Here is a 14,778-nt window from a genome sequence, read left to right as displayed (position 1 = left end):
GTTACGGGTACTTTATACATTTGTTAATGACAAGGTAACAGAGGGGGAAGTACTGGTGCATTCTGGCCCGGCTGAAGGGAGCCGTGTAGCAGTCAGTATCCTCCAGATCTGGTAATGCCCCTTTATCAAGTTTCATCGGGTTCCTGGGCAGCCAACTCTTCAACTGTCGACGTTTCAGCTGAAATAGACTGCAGAGATACATCCATATTAGCATTTGTGAAAACTGAGGCATTATCTCCATCGAGCATGCTACAAAAATGACACAGCAGTGTTATTATTGGCTGTTTATCCTTCACACACTCATGATGTTCTCTAGGATTGAATTCCATTTTGAGGCAAATTAAATCAAGCCTGATTAACTCAAAGGTGATTTCGTCCCCAGAGACACACGACAAATATCCACATTAATTGCTGTTATAAAATGTTAATTCCCTTCCATTCAGCAGACTGAGTTATAAATACAGTGTACGATGTACAAAACAAAGCAACTGAATGAGCTCATGACTGTAATGCATATAAAATGAGAATAAAATCATTAAACTCTAGCTAAATATGTGGAAACAGTAATAACTTTGTGTTGTCTTACCTGCCCATAGTCTTTTTCTTCCAGTCTGTAAAGTAACACTTTTTCCTATAGCAATATATATCATATCATGGTTTAGTATATGATATTTCATTTAATACACAAAATATCGTACAGTACAGGATAGGACAGTGTAGTATAATATATCTAGTACTCATACATTGCAGTATACTATAGCATAGTATATTTTGGTATAGTATATTCTACAGTTTATCAATATATATATATATATATATATATACATGTATATTAGGACTGAGAAATTTTATTTAATCTCATGAATAATCTTTTCATATATATATATATATATATATACACACACAAATATTACATTGACACTTTATTTTATCAGTGATCAGAAATGAGATACTAATTAATGACTAATAATTGGACTTGTAAGGGACTAGTTACTGATTTGTTTGGTAATTATAAGGTATTTATCAGGCCTTTGTTCGTTAATTTCGTATTATTGCCTAATAGCCTGTTTATATATGTTTACACGTGATTTTTCCATAACAATTATCTTATTAGCTAGGAAGGTGCAAAATACATCCTTTATAGGTTCTCGTTACACTGCAGAAATGTAAAAAATTATATGTATAAAATAAATATTGAAGTCAGTGTCACGATGTGGGAAATCAGGAGAAGGCAGACAGAAGGTAGCATCAAAATGCAGCTTTATTGAAACAATAAATAAACAAAACACGGGAACAAAAGAAAGGTCCACAATGGGAAAACCGAGACAGAACCTTGGAAGGACACGGGGACATCAACAGGGGGAACAGGAACCATGAACGAGGGAGTAGTCACAGGGAACTCGGGCTGGAAACAGGGAGCTAACAAATACATCCATAAACGAACAACGACCGACAGAGACTGAACAAACAGACAGGGTTAAAATACATGGGCATAGGAAGACGGGAACCAATGAACAAACAGAACTCAAACAAGATAACAGGGGAATAAACAGAAACCAATGGGGAACTAATGAGGGCAGGTGAAAACAATGAACAGAGAACACGAAAGCTAACAAAGAGACTACGGACCTACAAAAGGGACACAAGTGAAAACTAAGGAGTTACAAAAGTGACAAAAATGGCAAACAAAGGGCAACAGTGAAACAAGACAAGGTAATAGAAGAAACTACAAAGGACTACAAAAACCAAAACAGGAAACAGGAACTAAACTAAGCTTCAACATAAAAGCACAAAACAAAAGACAACAGTGAACATGACAGTCAGAGACTTTTGTTGCTTAGTAATAGCAACAAAAAGCATCCTCTTTGCACTAAGGGCAACTAGTGTTAAATGCTATTTTCACCCTGATTAAATATTATTATAAAGTATAGGGGCATCACTGCAGCATGTTTATTTAGAGTCCCACAAACACCCTACACCAACCTCTACCCCTAAACCTAACACTACACTGTAAAACAAAAATCCTGTAAAAAAAAATTTAACTACTGCTGGCTGTGGTTGTCAGCAATATACTGTAAAAATACGGTGTGTTATCATTCTTGAAATTAACAGCAATATACAGTTTTTACAGCTACAGTATACAACTGCAATTTAGCAGCATATTGCTGTTAAATTACTTACTCTCTACTGTTGTTGAAGTTATCAGCTATGTTCCCAGCATGCTCTACTGCATGAAGAATTTACTTCTGTTTTATTTTGACATAGTTTTTGATGTAGTCTAAGTTACTTGTATTTTAATGTTCAGCTTTTACTTTTCTATGTAAAAGTATGTTTGTTAATTGTCGCCATTGTTGCGTTTTGTATGCAGAGAGTTGATATCTGTGTGTGTCTTGTTAATAACTTCTTTTATTCAGTAAGTTCATCAAAAACATCAAACACTCATGTGTTTCATCTCATTTTGTTGAAATATAATTTACAGTTTTGCTTTTATTTTTTTATATGTAATGTAAATTATGTAATGTATATATTGACATATATAGTGCGGTTTGCAGTAGGGACAGATATTCAGGCTGTCCTTAGGTTTTGTCTTCCAAATAGCACAGTGCAACAACTTGTGGTTTACTAAAACACAAATTGACTGGCCAAAAGAACATAATAATATAATAATAAAGAAGGTCCAAGGTGCCAGCTCAAGAGAAGACTATTCACCACAATGGTGACATCAAACAAAACACAACACTAATTAAACTAAGACTTCTATTAAGTCTGAATAAAACATTTGCACATGGTTTTTGTTTTTTGTAGACACAATGCATTTCCAAAGCATACATACTTATCCAAGTGCAAAGGCTTATGTGTATTTCACCATTATAACCCACAATGCAGTGCTATATTGTGATTTTACTGTGTGCAGGTTGTTGTTGTTTTTTTCATAAAAAATACACTGCTCAATCCTGGCAAAACTGTACATTTAATATGTACATTGCTTCAAAGGTAGATTTTTTTAATTTGACATCTCATTAGACAGACAAGTGAAGGCTGATGTGAGGATAAAGAACAAAGTTGGTCAGAAGCATCATGATATATATATATATATTTGTTTCAAAATGTCACTATAGCTTTCACCAAGATGATATCACGATTTCATTTTCCCCAAATGCCTTGCATAGAACAGCTATTTACCGTAAAACTAGTCACTTCACAGTGAGCCTGCTCTTGATCTCCCAGAATGCAACATTTTAATAGCAAGCTACTGTATTTAAGAATCACAGTAGATTGCTGTAGGAATTTGGCCGTAAATTTAAAATAATTTTTTAAAGTGTAACCTTCCCTATACATTCAACATGTATTTCATATTTCTAAGCCGCACATTCACACAGAGTAAAGGGAACCTATAAAAGATGTGTTTTGCATCATACTAGCTATTGATATGTTTTGTTTATAGAAATTAATTGTTATGACAAAAGCAAATATAAAGGGGCCATTAAGCAAGAATAAGAAATCAGCAAATAAAGGCTTGATAAATATTTTGTAAAGCCAAAGAAGTCCATAACGTCATGGTTACTGTTGTAACGAGGGAAGGAACGAGACGTTGTGTCGAATGAAGTGACACGATGGATCTTCCTGGGATGCCAAACGTACCTCTGAACCTGAGAAAAGGCCAATGTCAAGTTGGCAGACAGAATTTGCATGCCCCGCCCCGGGCATACGGGTATAAAGGGAAGCAGGGCAGCGAGTGCCAGTCAGGATTTTGCACTGAGGAGCCGAAAATAAGGTAAAGCCGTTTACAGTGGTAGGTCTAGTGATGTGGCTGGAGACATCTCGTCAGTAACCATGACGTTGTGTCAAATTAATTGACACAAGGGGTCCCACATAAAAACGCCACGCACTGACCGTGTTACGTGAACTGCCGAGACAGGTGCAAGCAGGCTACTGTGTGCTAGAGGCAACTGTATCGGCTGCATGTAGCCCTCCCCAACGACCCAAAGGGGTGTCACATACAGACCTTATGTTTCCCGCACCCCTGAGGGGGTGAACCGGTGCTACATGACTAGCATGGGAGCAAGCCCGGCAGCCACACCTTTTCTTTCACTATGTCTCTCACATAGGATGTGAAGCGGCTGGGGTTATCTTAACGCTTTGAAATGTGTCGGGGAAGGCGGTCTTTCCCGGTCCTATTCTTTCTAGGGAAAAAGACCCTGCGGAGGCCACATCCTGCCCAGTCTAGGGGGAGGTAACGTGGCAAATACACCTCGAGGGTTGTGAAGCCATACGTGGGAAATGGCGCAGTGGTAGGTCCAGCCTAATGAGAGGGGAATCTACAAGCACGGCGACTGGGGCAGCGGGCTGCCCAAGGGAAATGCGGGTCCGCCGACAGGGAAAATGCACTTCAAATCAAATCAAATCACTTTATTGTCACACTACTGTGTACACAAGTGCAACAGTCGGTGAAAGTCTTGTGTGCAGTTCCGAATAACATAGCAGTACCATTTACAATAAACAACATATTTACACAACACAATATACAATGTACAGTAAACAATACACACAATATAGAATACACATACAATAAAAATAAAAAATAAGGGTGAGGGTATATAAAATATATATACAGTAGTTGAATTGGGGAGAATATATTTGACAGTCCAGTGTGAGATAATAGATTAATAAAGTGCAGTGCTAATTATTGATCCTGATAGATCAAGTGTTCAAAAGTCTGATTGCTTGGGGGAAGAAGCTATCATGAAGCCAGCTGGTGCGGGTCCTGATGCTGCGATACCGCCTGCCTGATGGAATCAGTGAGAGTAGCCCATGATCGGGTGGCTGGAGTCTCTGATGATCCTCCGAGCTTTTTTCACACACCTGTTATAAATGTCCTGGAGGGAGAGAAGCTCACCTCCGATGATGTTTCTGGCAGTTCGCACAACCCTTTGCAGGTCTTTGCGGTTGTGGGCGGTGCTATTGCCGTACCAGGCGGTGATGCAGCCAGTCAGGATGCTCTCTACAGTGCTGGTGTAGAATCGTGTGAGGATGTGGTGGTTCATTCCAAACTTCCTCAGCCGTCTCAGGAAGAAGAGGCGCTGGTGAGCCTTCTTCACAACAGCCTCAGTGTGGACGGACCATGTGAGTTCCTCAGTGATGTGGACACCAAGGAACTTGAAACTGCTGACTCTCTCTACTGGTGCTCTATTAATGGTGATGGGGCTGTGTTCTCTGACTTTCCTCCTGAAGTCCACTACAAGCTCCTTGGTCTTACTGACATTGAGGGAGAGGTTGTGCTCCTGGTACCAGCGTGTCAGAGTGTGCACCTCCTCTCTGTAGGCAGTTTCATCATTGTCAGTGATCAGACCTACCACCGTCGTATCGTCAGCAAACTTAATGATGGCATTGGAGCTATGTGTTGCCACACAGTCATGTGTGTATAGGGAATACAGGAGTGGGCTGAGAAAACAGCCCTGCGGAACTCCAGTGTTGAGGGTCAGTGTTGAGGAGATGTTGCTGACCATTCTAACCACCTGACGTCTGCCTGACAGGAAATCCAGGATCCAGCTGCACAGCGAGTTGTTTAAGCCCAGAGCCCGGAGTTTCTCATCAAGCTTGGAGGGCACTATGGTGTTGAATGCTGAGCTGTAGTCTACAAACAGCATTCTCACATATGTGTTCCTTTTTTCCAGATGGGAGAGAGCAGTGTGTATTGTAGATACAATGGCATCATCAGTGGAGCGGTTGTTGCGGTAAGGCAAACTGCAATGGGTCCAAAGAGGGGGGCAGAACAGAGCAGATGTAATCTCTGATTAACCTTTAAAAGCATTTGCTGATGATGGGGGTCAGAGCAACAGGACGCCAGTCATTTAAGCAAGTGATTTTGGCTTGCTTCAGTACAGGCACAATGGTTGATGTTTTAAAGCATGTGGGGACTACAGACGGAGAGGGACAGATTGAAAATGTCTGTAAAAACACCAGCCAGTTGGTTCGTGCACGTTCTGATGACACGGCCTGGAATGCCGTCTGTAGAAGTGTTTACGGATGTTCACCCGTCGGAAGGAGACGGAGAGTGAACCATCCTCTGTAGCGTCACCCACGAATACTCTCTCCGCGAGGGCGGTGTTATTGTCCTCAAAACGAGCATAACATTTATTAACCTCATCCGGGAGAGAGGCAGCGGTGTTCATGGCGGAGTTTTTATTCTGTTTATAGTCCGTGCTGATGTTATTTCCCTGCCACATACTTCTAGAGTCTGTGGTGTTGAACTGACCTTCAATTTTGTACCTGTACTGGCGTTTGGCAGCACTGATAGAGTTGCAGAGGGCATAACTGGCTTGTTTACGCTCCTCCGTGTTCCCGGAATTAAAAGCGGAGGTCCGTGCACTAAGTGCCGAGCGAACATCGCCGTTAACCCATGGTTTCTGGTTGGGGTAGATCTGTATTATTTTGGTCGGAAAAAAACATCCTCTACGCACTTCCTGATGAAACACGTTACGCTATCAGCGTAAACCTCTATGTCATCATCAGAGGCGGACCGGAACATCTCCCAGTCCGCGTGATCAAAACAGTCTTGTAGCGCAGAGTCTGATTGGTCCGACCAGCACTGCATCGTTCTGAGGGTGGGTGCTTCCCGTTTCAGTTTCTTCCTGTAAGCGGGCAGAAACAGAACGGAAGAGTGGTCCGATTTGCCAAATGGTTGGCGGGGGAGGGATTTGTAACCATCCCGGAAAGGAGAATAACAGTGGGGGGCAGAGGTTTCCAGTCCAGCCTCGCGCTCATGGCGGCCCAGCAAAGCATAGCGGACATCTGGCGTCAGCCTCTGGACCGAAGCTGGCGGCCCAGATGAGTCATCAGCATCAGACACCGCTGTGATGCTCTCCGATGTAGCGGCGATAGCGTCATCCAATTCCGGGGGCTCAAAGGAGAATGCCGGCTGGGCGCGCGGCGAGCTGCACTCTTCCAGAGCTCGGACGGAAGCAAGCAAGCATACCGGGGGGTGGGTGGTTCGTGGGGATTATCACCAGCCGGGTCGTCCTCAATCCCGTGGGAAGAAGGAACGACCCGGGGGGCGGCTGAAGTGGCTTTTTATCGTGAGAAAAGAAAGCCTCAACCGCAATGTTGCCATGGCTATGTTCTCCTACTGAGAACATGAACCATTCATAAAATGCTGCCTGTGTGTGATCACAGCCCAGGCACGCGAGGCAGCTTTTATGACCATCAGAAGTGGAGAGAAATCAACCGCATCCAGGAACTACACAGAGGTGAAAGGACATCTTTAAAAAGACGCGTCCTGAAAAGGACGTTCAACACTTGCTGTGCATTGCTCTTTTATGTGTGGGAACTATTTTAGAGGAAATAAACTATTTTTAGGAGGAGAAACACTCTTTCAGGCAATGAAAGTGCAGTCGAAACGCCCAGGGGCGTAGACTGCACAGCGTGCAGAGCGAGAGAACGCCAGCTGGAAATGCGCCGTAGATCCAACATGTAGAGTAACAGTGGTGAACTCAGCTTGCTGTTGCACAACCATTCGGCTCCGAAGAAAAATTCTGACTGGCATTCGCTGCCCTGCTTCCCTTTATACCCATATTTCGGGGCGGGGCATGCAAATTCTGTCTGCCAACTTGACATTGGCCTTTTCTCAGGTTCAGAGGTACGTTTGGCATCCCAGGAAGACCCCTTGTGTTACTTCATTCGACACAACGTCGAGTGAGTGACAGAAGGGGAACTAGTCATTTACAACTGTAATTATTAGTCATGAATTACGGTCTCATTTCGGATCCCTAAACTCAAGTGTTACCAATATTGCTGCACAGTACAGTATAGTTTAGTTTAGTATAATGTAATGAAGTATGGCATGATATAGTATTGTATAAGGAAGTATAGTATGGTGTAGTGTAATGGAGTATAGTATAGTATAGTACAGTATAGTATAGTATAGTAAAGTATAGTAAAGTATGGAATAGCATGAAAAAGCATGGTACTGTACAGTGTAATGAAGTATAGTATAGTGTGATATAGTATAGTAAAGATATGTATAGTATTGTATAGTGAAATGAAAAATATTAAAGTATAGTATACTAAAGAATAGTATAGTATTATATAGTGATATGAAGTATAGACAGTATAAGACAGTATAGTACAATATATTAGGGGCAGACTGGGACTAAAACGAGGCCCTGGCCAGCAACACACTACACCATAACACACTGGCTCATTGATTTCATTTTCCAGCTCAATTTTTGTGTTTGGAAAAAAGAAGACGACATTTCTATTGACTGCTAGTCATGACAACAGGCCCCACAGTGCAAAAATTATCATAACTTTAAAACATATATAACCACTGAAAATGTGATGAGTAGATTTTTTTTTAGAGAAAGCACTAAAATAAACACTTTATAGATTTTAATCACCTTTCAACTTTTTTTCTAGAAGTGTAAATAAACTATTGTCTTAGTTAATATGAGGTTGTGGAAACAACAATTATAATAATATATTATATATGTCTATATAGCTTTACAAGATCATGCAATTTTGTTTAAAATAGTTAAAAAAAAATGTCACACAGCAGGACACTGATGACAATTTTCATATCAATTACTCACATAACTGTGTAAATGTTTATTAAAAATCTATGAAAACAAAGTTGGCCAGAATATGTACATATGTAAATACAATCAAATATAAATATATTTAAAAATAAATAAATAAATATATAAACATACCTTTTAAAGTGTAGCTCTTTGCAGATATTTTGCAGATTAATTGCTCATATTTTCCCTCTATGTAAGTTTAGTTTGTTGCATCTTTATATCTGCAGATTTTTATTCCTTCCCCAGATTATTCTTGAGAAAAACTGAAAAGCCCTATGCTTTGACTAGCGCTGTTTCTGCTTTCCTTTAAACAAAGTAAGCCTCAAAGACTCAAATAGCCACAAAGCTACTCCATGACTTATTTTCTGCATTTTTATCTGGCGTGAGCATTATTCTGCAAGCTGCACTTCAGCTCCCACTAATGCTTTGCGGTATGAATAAATTATGCTAATGACTATGTACTGCTCATAGCTTTACTGTTTGCCGATTTTATATATGCTGCTGTAATTGTATTTGTTGTAACTTTCAGTTATTTGTCATATCTTAATTGTTCAGAGCTCATCTTATACTTAATATGTTGTCTTAGAGAGAGAGAGAGAGAGAGAGAGAGAGAGAGAGAGAGAGATGCCATTTACCTGAATGGCATTCTGATGTTCATCTGTTCGGCATATTTACACAGAGTGTCCCACGGCGTGTGAATCTTCACAAACATGATATCACTGTTGGTTAATGAAGGCTGTACAAACGAATGACAAAATCATTATCAGTACAAAGCACTCACGGTCACACAGGACATATAATCAACCAAGATGAAATAAAATCAGTAATTTTATAATCATTCTGCACACTGGGAATAGAGTACTCTGTACTCTACATTAAAAGAAGCAATAGATGATTTATATATGAGCATCACCTTTAAAACAGAAAGTCACTTAATCCCTGTGTAGGCCTACTTTAAAAATAGAGCAGTTTGGAGTTATTCCTTCACTTTAAAAACAAAACATGCTGAAATAAAATTTAGCTCTTTTCCCTCGAGTTGGATGCATATAATCTTACATTCATCTATATAAAGGTGGCCACTGTGTGATGTACAAATGTAACACAAAACAAACTGACATGAATCAATTTATTTTGATGTTCATAAAGCAATCGCCACAAAACCCATGTTCTTTGGAGAAAGAACTTTCACAAACAGTCTATTTGATAAGCTGATGAATATTTTGACAAGACTACGTTGTCCTATATTGTATCCAACAATCAAAAGAAATCAAATTTAAAATCACATTCTTTTTTTTTTTTTTTGTATTCAGTTCATCCTAGAAAAAAAAAATTATTTTAGAATTTAACAAAAAAAAATATATATTCTCTGTCGCACATTTTATGCACAATCCTGTTACCACATGATTTCAGATAATAATTGTTCTTGTTCCAAATTTGTTATTATTATTTCACACAAAATTTTAATGTCTAAAATGACTGGAATTCACAATCTGTCAAAAGAGCTCCCTTTTCTATTCAAAATTATGTCCTTAAAAATTATGAACCAATCAATTGCAGTCTAGGGTCAAGAAACATCATTGTGTACCTCCTTCTCCAGCATCAGACCTTCTGCTCGCAGGTTCCTCTCAAATGTACATCTCTTCTCCACCTGAGGACTGGATTTCCTGTACACTAATATGTAGTCAATGCGTTTCTTGCCATCTCGGAACATTAATCCAGAGGGCTTTTCTAGATTGTTCCCCTGAAAATGAATTAGATCAGTTATTTATGACATTACATTTTCAAATGAGATATTTAAGCAATGTGACACAATCAAGAGTGCCAATGTACTGAATAAAAAAAATAATTATCAAACATGGATCTTAGGTCATTGAATTGCCTATATAAGGACAGAGGACAAAGCCTATACATTTGACTGGTAATATGCCAACAGGTAAATGGGGTCAGAAAAGAGGTACCTTTATGGAGTCTGTGCGAGCCTCTAGTTTTCCTCTTGAGAGAGGCTTCTGCTGGACGAGCAGCTTCTCATCTGTTTTAGGTTCAAACTCTCCCACCTCCCTCTCCTCCATGTAAACATCCTGACCTGTGTCTGTACAAGAGAGACAGTAAGAAACACTGAAGCCTTTTAGGATCAACTATACTACCTGTGGGTTGATGGTTCAAATCCTTCACTTACAAAAATCTAGAGTACTTGCAATCCCCTGTGGCAAACAGACCACAAATTTGCCTCTCATTATTTTCACCAGCAATTTTGTTTCCCAGCAAACTCTTTATTGTTGCCCCAGGTTTGCCACAGAAGTGTTTGGCAAATGGTCAATTGTTGCTAAAAGGTTGGCTACAGATTCTCCATTACTGGTGATGAGCTGCATACTTCTAGCAAATATTTGTGCAAAAGATTTTTTGCTGCACATTTACCACATATTAACTGCCACTTTGCCACAAAAATCACAATTTTTGCAAGGGTTGGGCACCAAGCAGAGTTTCTACTGAAGCGAGCTACCTCAAGATCTTCCGTCCTCATTGTCTTTGACCAATCTGCTGCCTTAGACATAGTGAATCATCAGTTTCTCTGATCAACCCTCTCAGAACTGGGCACCACTGGTACTGTTGGCTTGAGTCCAATCCATCAAGGTTTTGTTGAGGAGAGTGGTGTCTGAATCACATCAGTTTACCACTGGAGTGCCTCAAGGTTCAGTGATTGGCCCTCTCAACTTTTGATAAATACCCTTGTGCGACGCCGCGTCCTCATGATTTAGTTTAATTAAAACGGATGGATCTCAGTTCAGGAGACTCTGGTCTACCAGTGAAGGGTGAAACTTTCGAAGCAACCATTCATGTGACAAAACAAGATGGGGCCGATCACAGTAAAATTTGTTTTTGGGAGAAATGGAAACAAAACTACATCTGGTAAGAAACTTTTTTACACTGAAACCTGTTTGAGTTAAAAGAAGTCTCTAGTTTCATCCGATATGCCATTTTTAAAATGTAATTGATTTATCACAAAATGGCACGCTGTTAAACACAATGACTGCAAACGAGGACTATTGGGCTATTTTTCCCTTAGAAATCCTATATTCACTGTGCATTATTCCACAGGGAGGTTTTTAACCCTCTGGGGTCGATGGACGCGCCGGCACGTCCTGCTGGATATTTTCGTCATTACAGCGGAAACAACTTAAAATACTCCATCATTTTGGGGCATACAGATAAGTGTAAGACATCATTAGAGACTATAAAGTGTCTACTTTTATTTATGTACACTCACAATAACAACAAAACCTTGTACTTTTGTAAAATAAAGAAAATAAAAAGGTTGAGCTTTCAGCAGTCTCTGTGTTCACGAGCATATATCTGAAACAAGTCACATAAATTAACTGAAACTCTGCGAATACTTATCACACAAACATGAAACATATGTCTAAAGAAAGCTTAAAATGTCTACTTTTAAATAAAACAATTCAAATTTAAAACCAATATTCTCCTGCAATGTAATCTGTATGAAACAAAGCACTGTACATTTTTTACCGGTTCATCTAATCATAGATAATGTGATCACACCCACCAGCAGAGCGTGCCATTCATACGCTATATAACAATGTTAAATCTTCCTTAATATCCTGGAGTTTCCTCACAGGTGAGGAAACTCCAGGATATTAAGGAAGAGTTAACATTTTCCTCAGAAGAAGAGCGGGACTCCGATGAACATTTGTATTTTGAAGAGAGACTTGACAATTTCGGAAGAGTAAGTCATTGAGTTTTCATTAGCTGACATGCTATTTTATATAAACATGTACATATTTTACTAGTGGGAGTGTTTCCAGACTTGCCAGCCAGGATTCAGAGTATTGACATTTGAAATATGACTCCAGAATAAGCCAGATTTAGTTACATTTAAATGCTGTTTTGGCTGAAGCAGGTATTTCAATTGTATGCTGTATGATATAAATATGATATGTAATATGGTATAAGAATAATATGAATGTTTAGAATATATGATATCTAGTGTTTATGCTGCCTCATTATCATCAACATCAACAACATCATTATCATCAACAAAGCTTGTGCTTGCAAATATGTGTTCAGGTTAAATGAGTAAAATGCACTTTAAATATGCCCTTATTAGAAAATCCCCATATTATAATGATTTCTGAAGGACCATGTGACACTGAAGACTGCAGTAATGATTTTGAAAATTCAGCTTTGATCACAAATGACTTGGTTACTATTGTAACCTCCGTTCCCCGAGGGAGGGAACGAGGCATTGTGTCAAAGGAAGTGACACAAGGGGTCTTCTTGGACGCCGAATCGTACCTCTGAACCTGAGAAATTGGCAGACAGAATTTGCATGCCCCGCCCCAGACATACGGGTATAAAGGAAAGCGGGGCAGCGAATGCCAGTCAGGATTTTGCACTGAGGAGCCGAAAGGATGAAGCACAGCCATTAACAGTGCTAGGTCTAGTGCCGTGGCAGGAGGGACACAACGTCTCGTTCCCTCCCTCGGGGAACGGAGGTTACAATAGTAATCAAGACGTTCCCCTTCTGTCACTCTCTCGACATTGTGTCAAAGGAAGTGACACAGGGGATCCATATAAAAACGCCACGCACTGACCGTGTTACGTGACTGTTGGGACAGGGGCAAAACAAGCTATTGTGTGTTAGAAGCACCTGTACCGAATGCACGTAGCCCTCCCCAATGCCCCCTCAAATGAGTTTAGCATACCCACCTTAGGTTTTTCCACACCCCTAAGGGAGAAAAAAGATGTTATGCCTAGCATGGGAGCAAACCCAGCAGCTGCGGCCTTCTCTCTAACTATGTCTCTCACATAGGATGTAAATTAGCTGGGGCCCAACAGAAGTCGGGGAAGGCGGTCTTTCCCCGGAGGGAGCAGGAGAGCCTGTCAGGCTAGGGTGCTGAGAGAAGACTCGAAGCATGTGTCCGGCTCCGTGCACCCGGCAGGGGGCAGCTTAGAGACTGAGGAAGAGGCCTAAGGAGCCGTCTTCAGAACTCGTCAGCACCAGCGTGCCGGGCGCTGAAGCGAGACCAGAGGTAAAGTAACTGTACGGTCCGCAAATGTCCTATTCTTTCAGGAGGGGAAGACCCTGCGGAGGCCACACCCTGCCCAGTCCAGGGGGAGGAGATGTGTGGCAAATACACCACAAGGGTTGTGAAGCCGGACGTGGGATACGGCGCAGTGGTATGTCCAGCCTAATGAAGGGGGGAACTCTACAAGCACGGGGCGGAGGCAGCGGGGCAGCCCGAAGGAAATGCGGGTCCGCCGAGACGGGGACCGTACCATGGAAAATACATCACGGGGAGTTAGCCTGAATAGGGAACTATGCCCGTGGAGCCCGACCCCAGTACAGAACCATGTACGCTACCGTCGCAGTGCTGTCTGAGCGGATCAGAATGCGCTTGCCTCGGATTAGTGGAATAAACCTCCGTAGGGCAAGAAGTACAGCCATCAACTCTAGGCAGTTGATGTGCCAACGCTGCTGGAGTCCTTTCCAGGTGCCCGCGGCAGCGTGCCCGTTGCACACGGCGCCCCAACCCTGCTGAGAGGCGTCTCTGGTTACCACGACACATCTGGACACCTGCTGCAAGGGGAAAGCAGAGGTCTGTCCAAGGGTTGAAAGTCTGACGGCAGGCGAGGGTGATTATCACACGATGCGCGCCGTGGCGCCATGCCCATCTCGGGACTCGAGTCTGTAGCCAGTGCTGTAGCAGTCTTATATGCATCAACCCAAGCGGCGCGACCGTGGCTGAGGATGCCATATGCCCCAGGAGCCTCTGGATTTGTTTTAGAGGAACCGCTGTGCCAGGCTCGAAGTGAACGAGGCACCTGAGCACTGACTGGTGCGCTCGTTGGTGAGTCGCGCTGTCATTGAGTCGCGCTGTCATTGAGTCGCGCTGAGACTGAGTCTAACTCCATGCCGAGAAAAGAGATGCTCTGAACCAGGGCGAGCTTGCACTTTTCCCAGTTGACCTGAAACCCTAAACAGCTGAGGTGCCTGAGCACCTGGTCCCTGTGAGCGCATAGTAATTCTCAGAAGTGGGCCAGGATGAGCCAGTCGTCGAGGTAATTGAGTATGCCGATGCCCGCTTCCCTTAGGGGGGCAAGAGCGGCCTCTGCTACCTTCATGAAGACATGAGGGGACAGGGACAGGCCGAAGGGGAGGACCTTGTACTGATACGCCTGGTGT

At 41.7% G+C, this 14,778-nt stretch overlaps 1 protein-coding gene across 1 annotated transcript in view; it reads right to left on the bottom strand.

Moving 5' to 3' along the window:
* Positions 1–14,778, bottom strand: part of LOC127640088 (anoctamin-3-like) — a 217,746-nt gene that overhangs the window by 146,123 nt on the left and 56,845 nt on the right. Inside the window, exons 3-7 of the mRNA XM_052122483.1 lie at positions 10,535–10,665; positions 10,162–10,317; positions 9,212–9,312; positions 587–631; positions 54–188 (exon numbers count right to left, since the gene is read on the bottom strand). Coding sequence (XP_051978443.1) covers positions 54–188; positions 587–631; positions 9,212–9,312; positions 10,162–10,317; positions 10,535–10,665 — 568 coding nt within the window. The remainder of the gene's footprint in view (positions 1–53; positions 189–586; positions 632–9,211; positions 9,313–10,161; positions 10,318–10,534; positions 10,666–14,778) is intronic.

The sequence above is a fragment of the Xyrauchen texanus genome, chromosome 49 (genome assembly GCF_025860055.1).
Source record: "Xyrauchen texanus isolate HMW12.3.18 chromosome 49, RBS_HiC_50CHRs, whole genome shotgun sequence".
Lineage (NCBI taxonomy): Eukaryota > Metazoa > Chordata > Actinopteri > Cypriniformes > Catostomidae > Xyrauchen > Xyrauchen texanus.
This window is presented reverse-complemented; position numbering and strand designations above follow the sequence as displayed.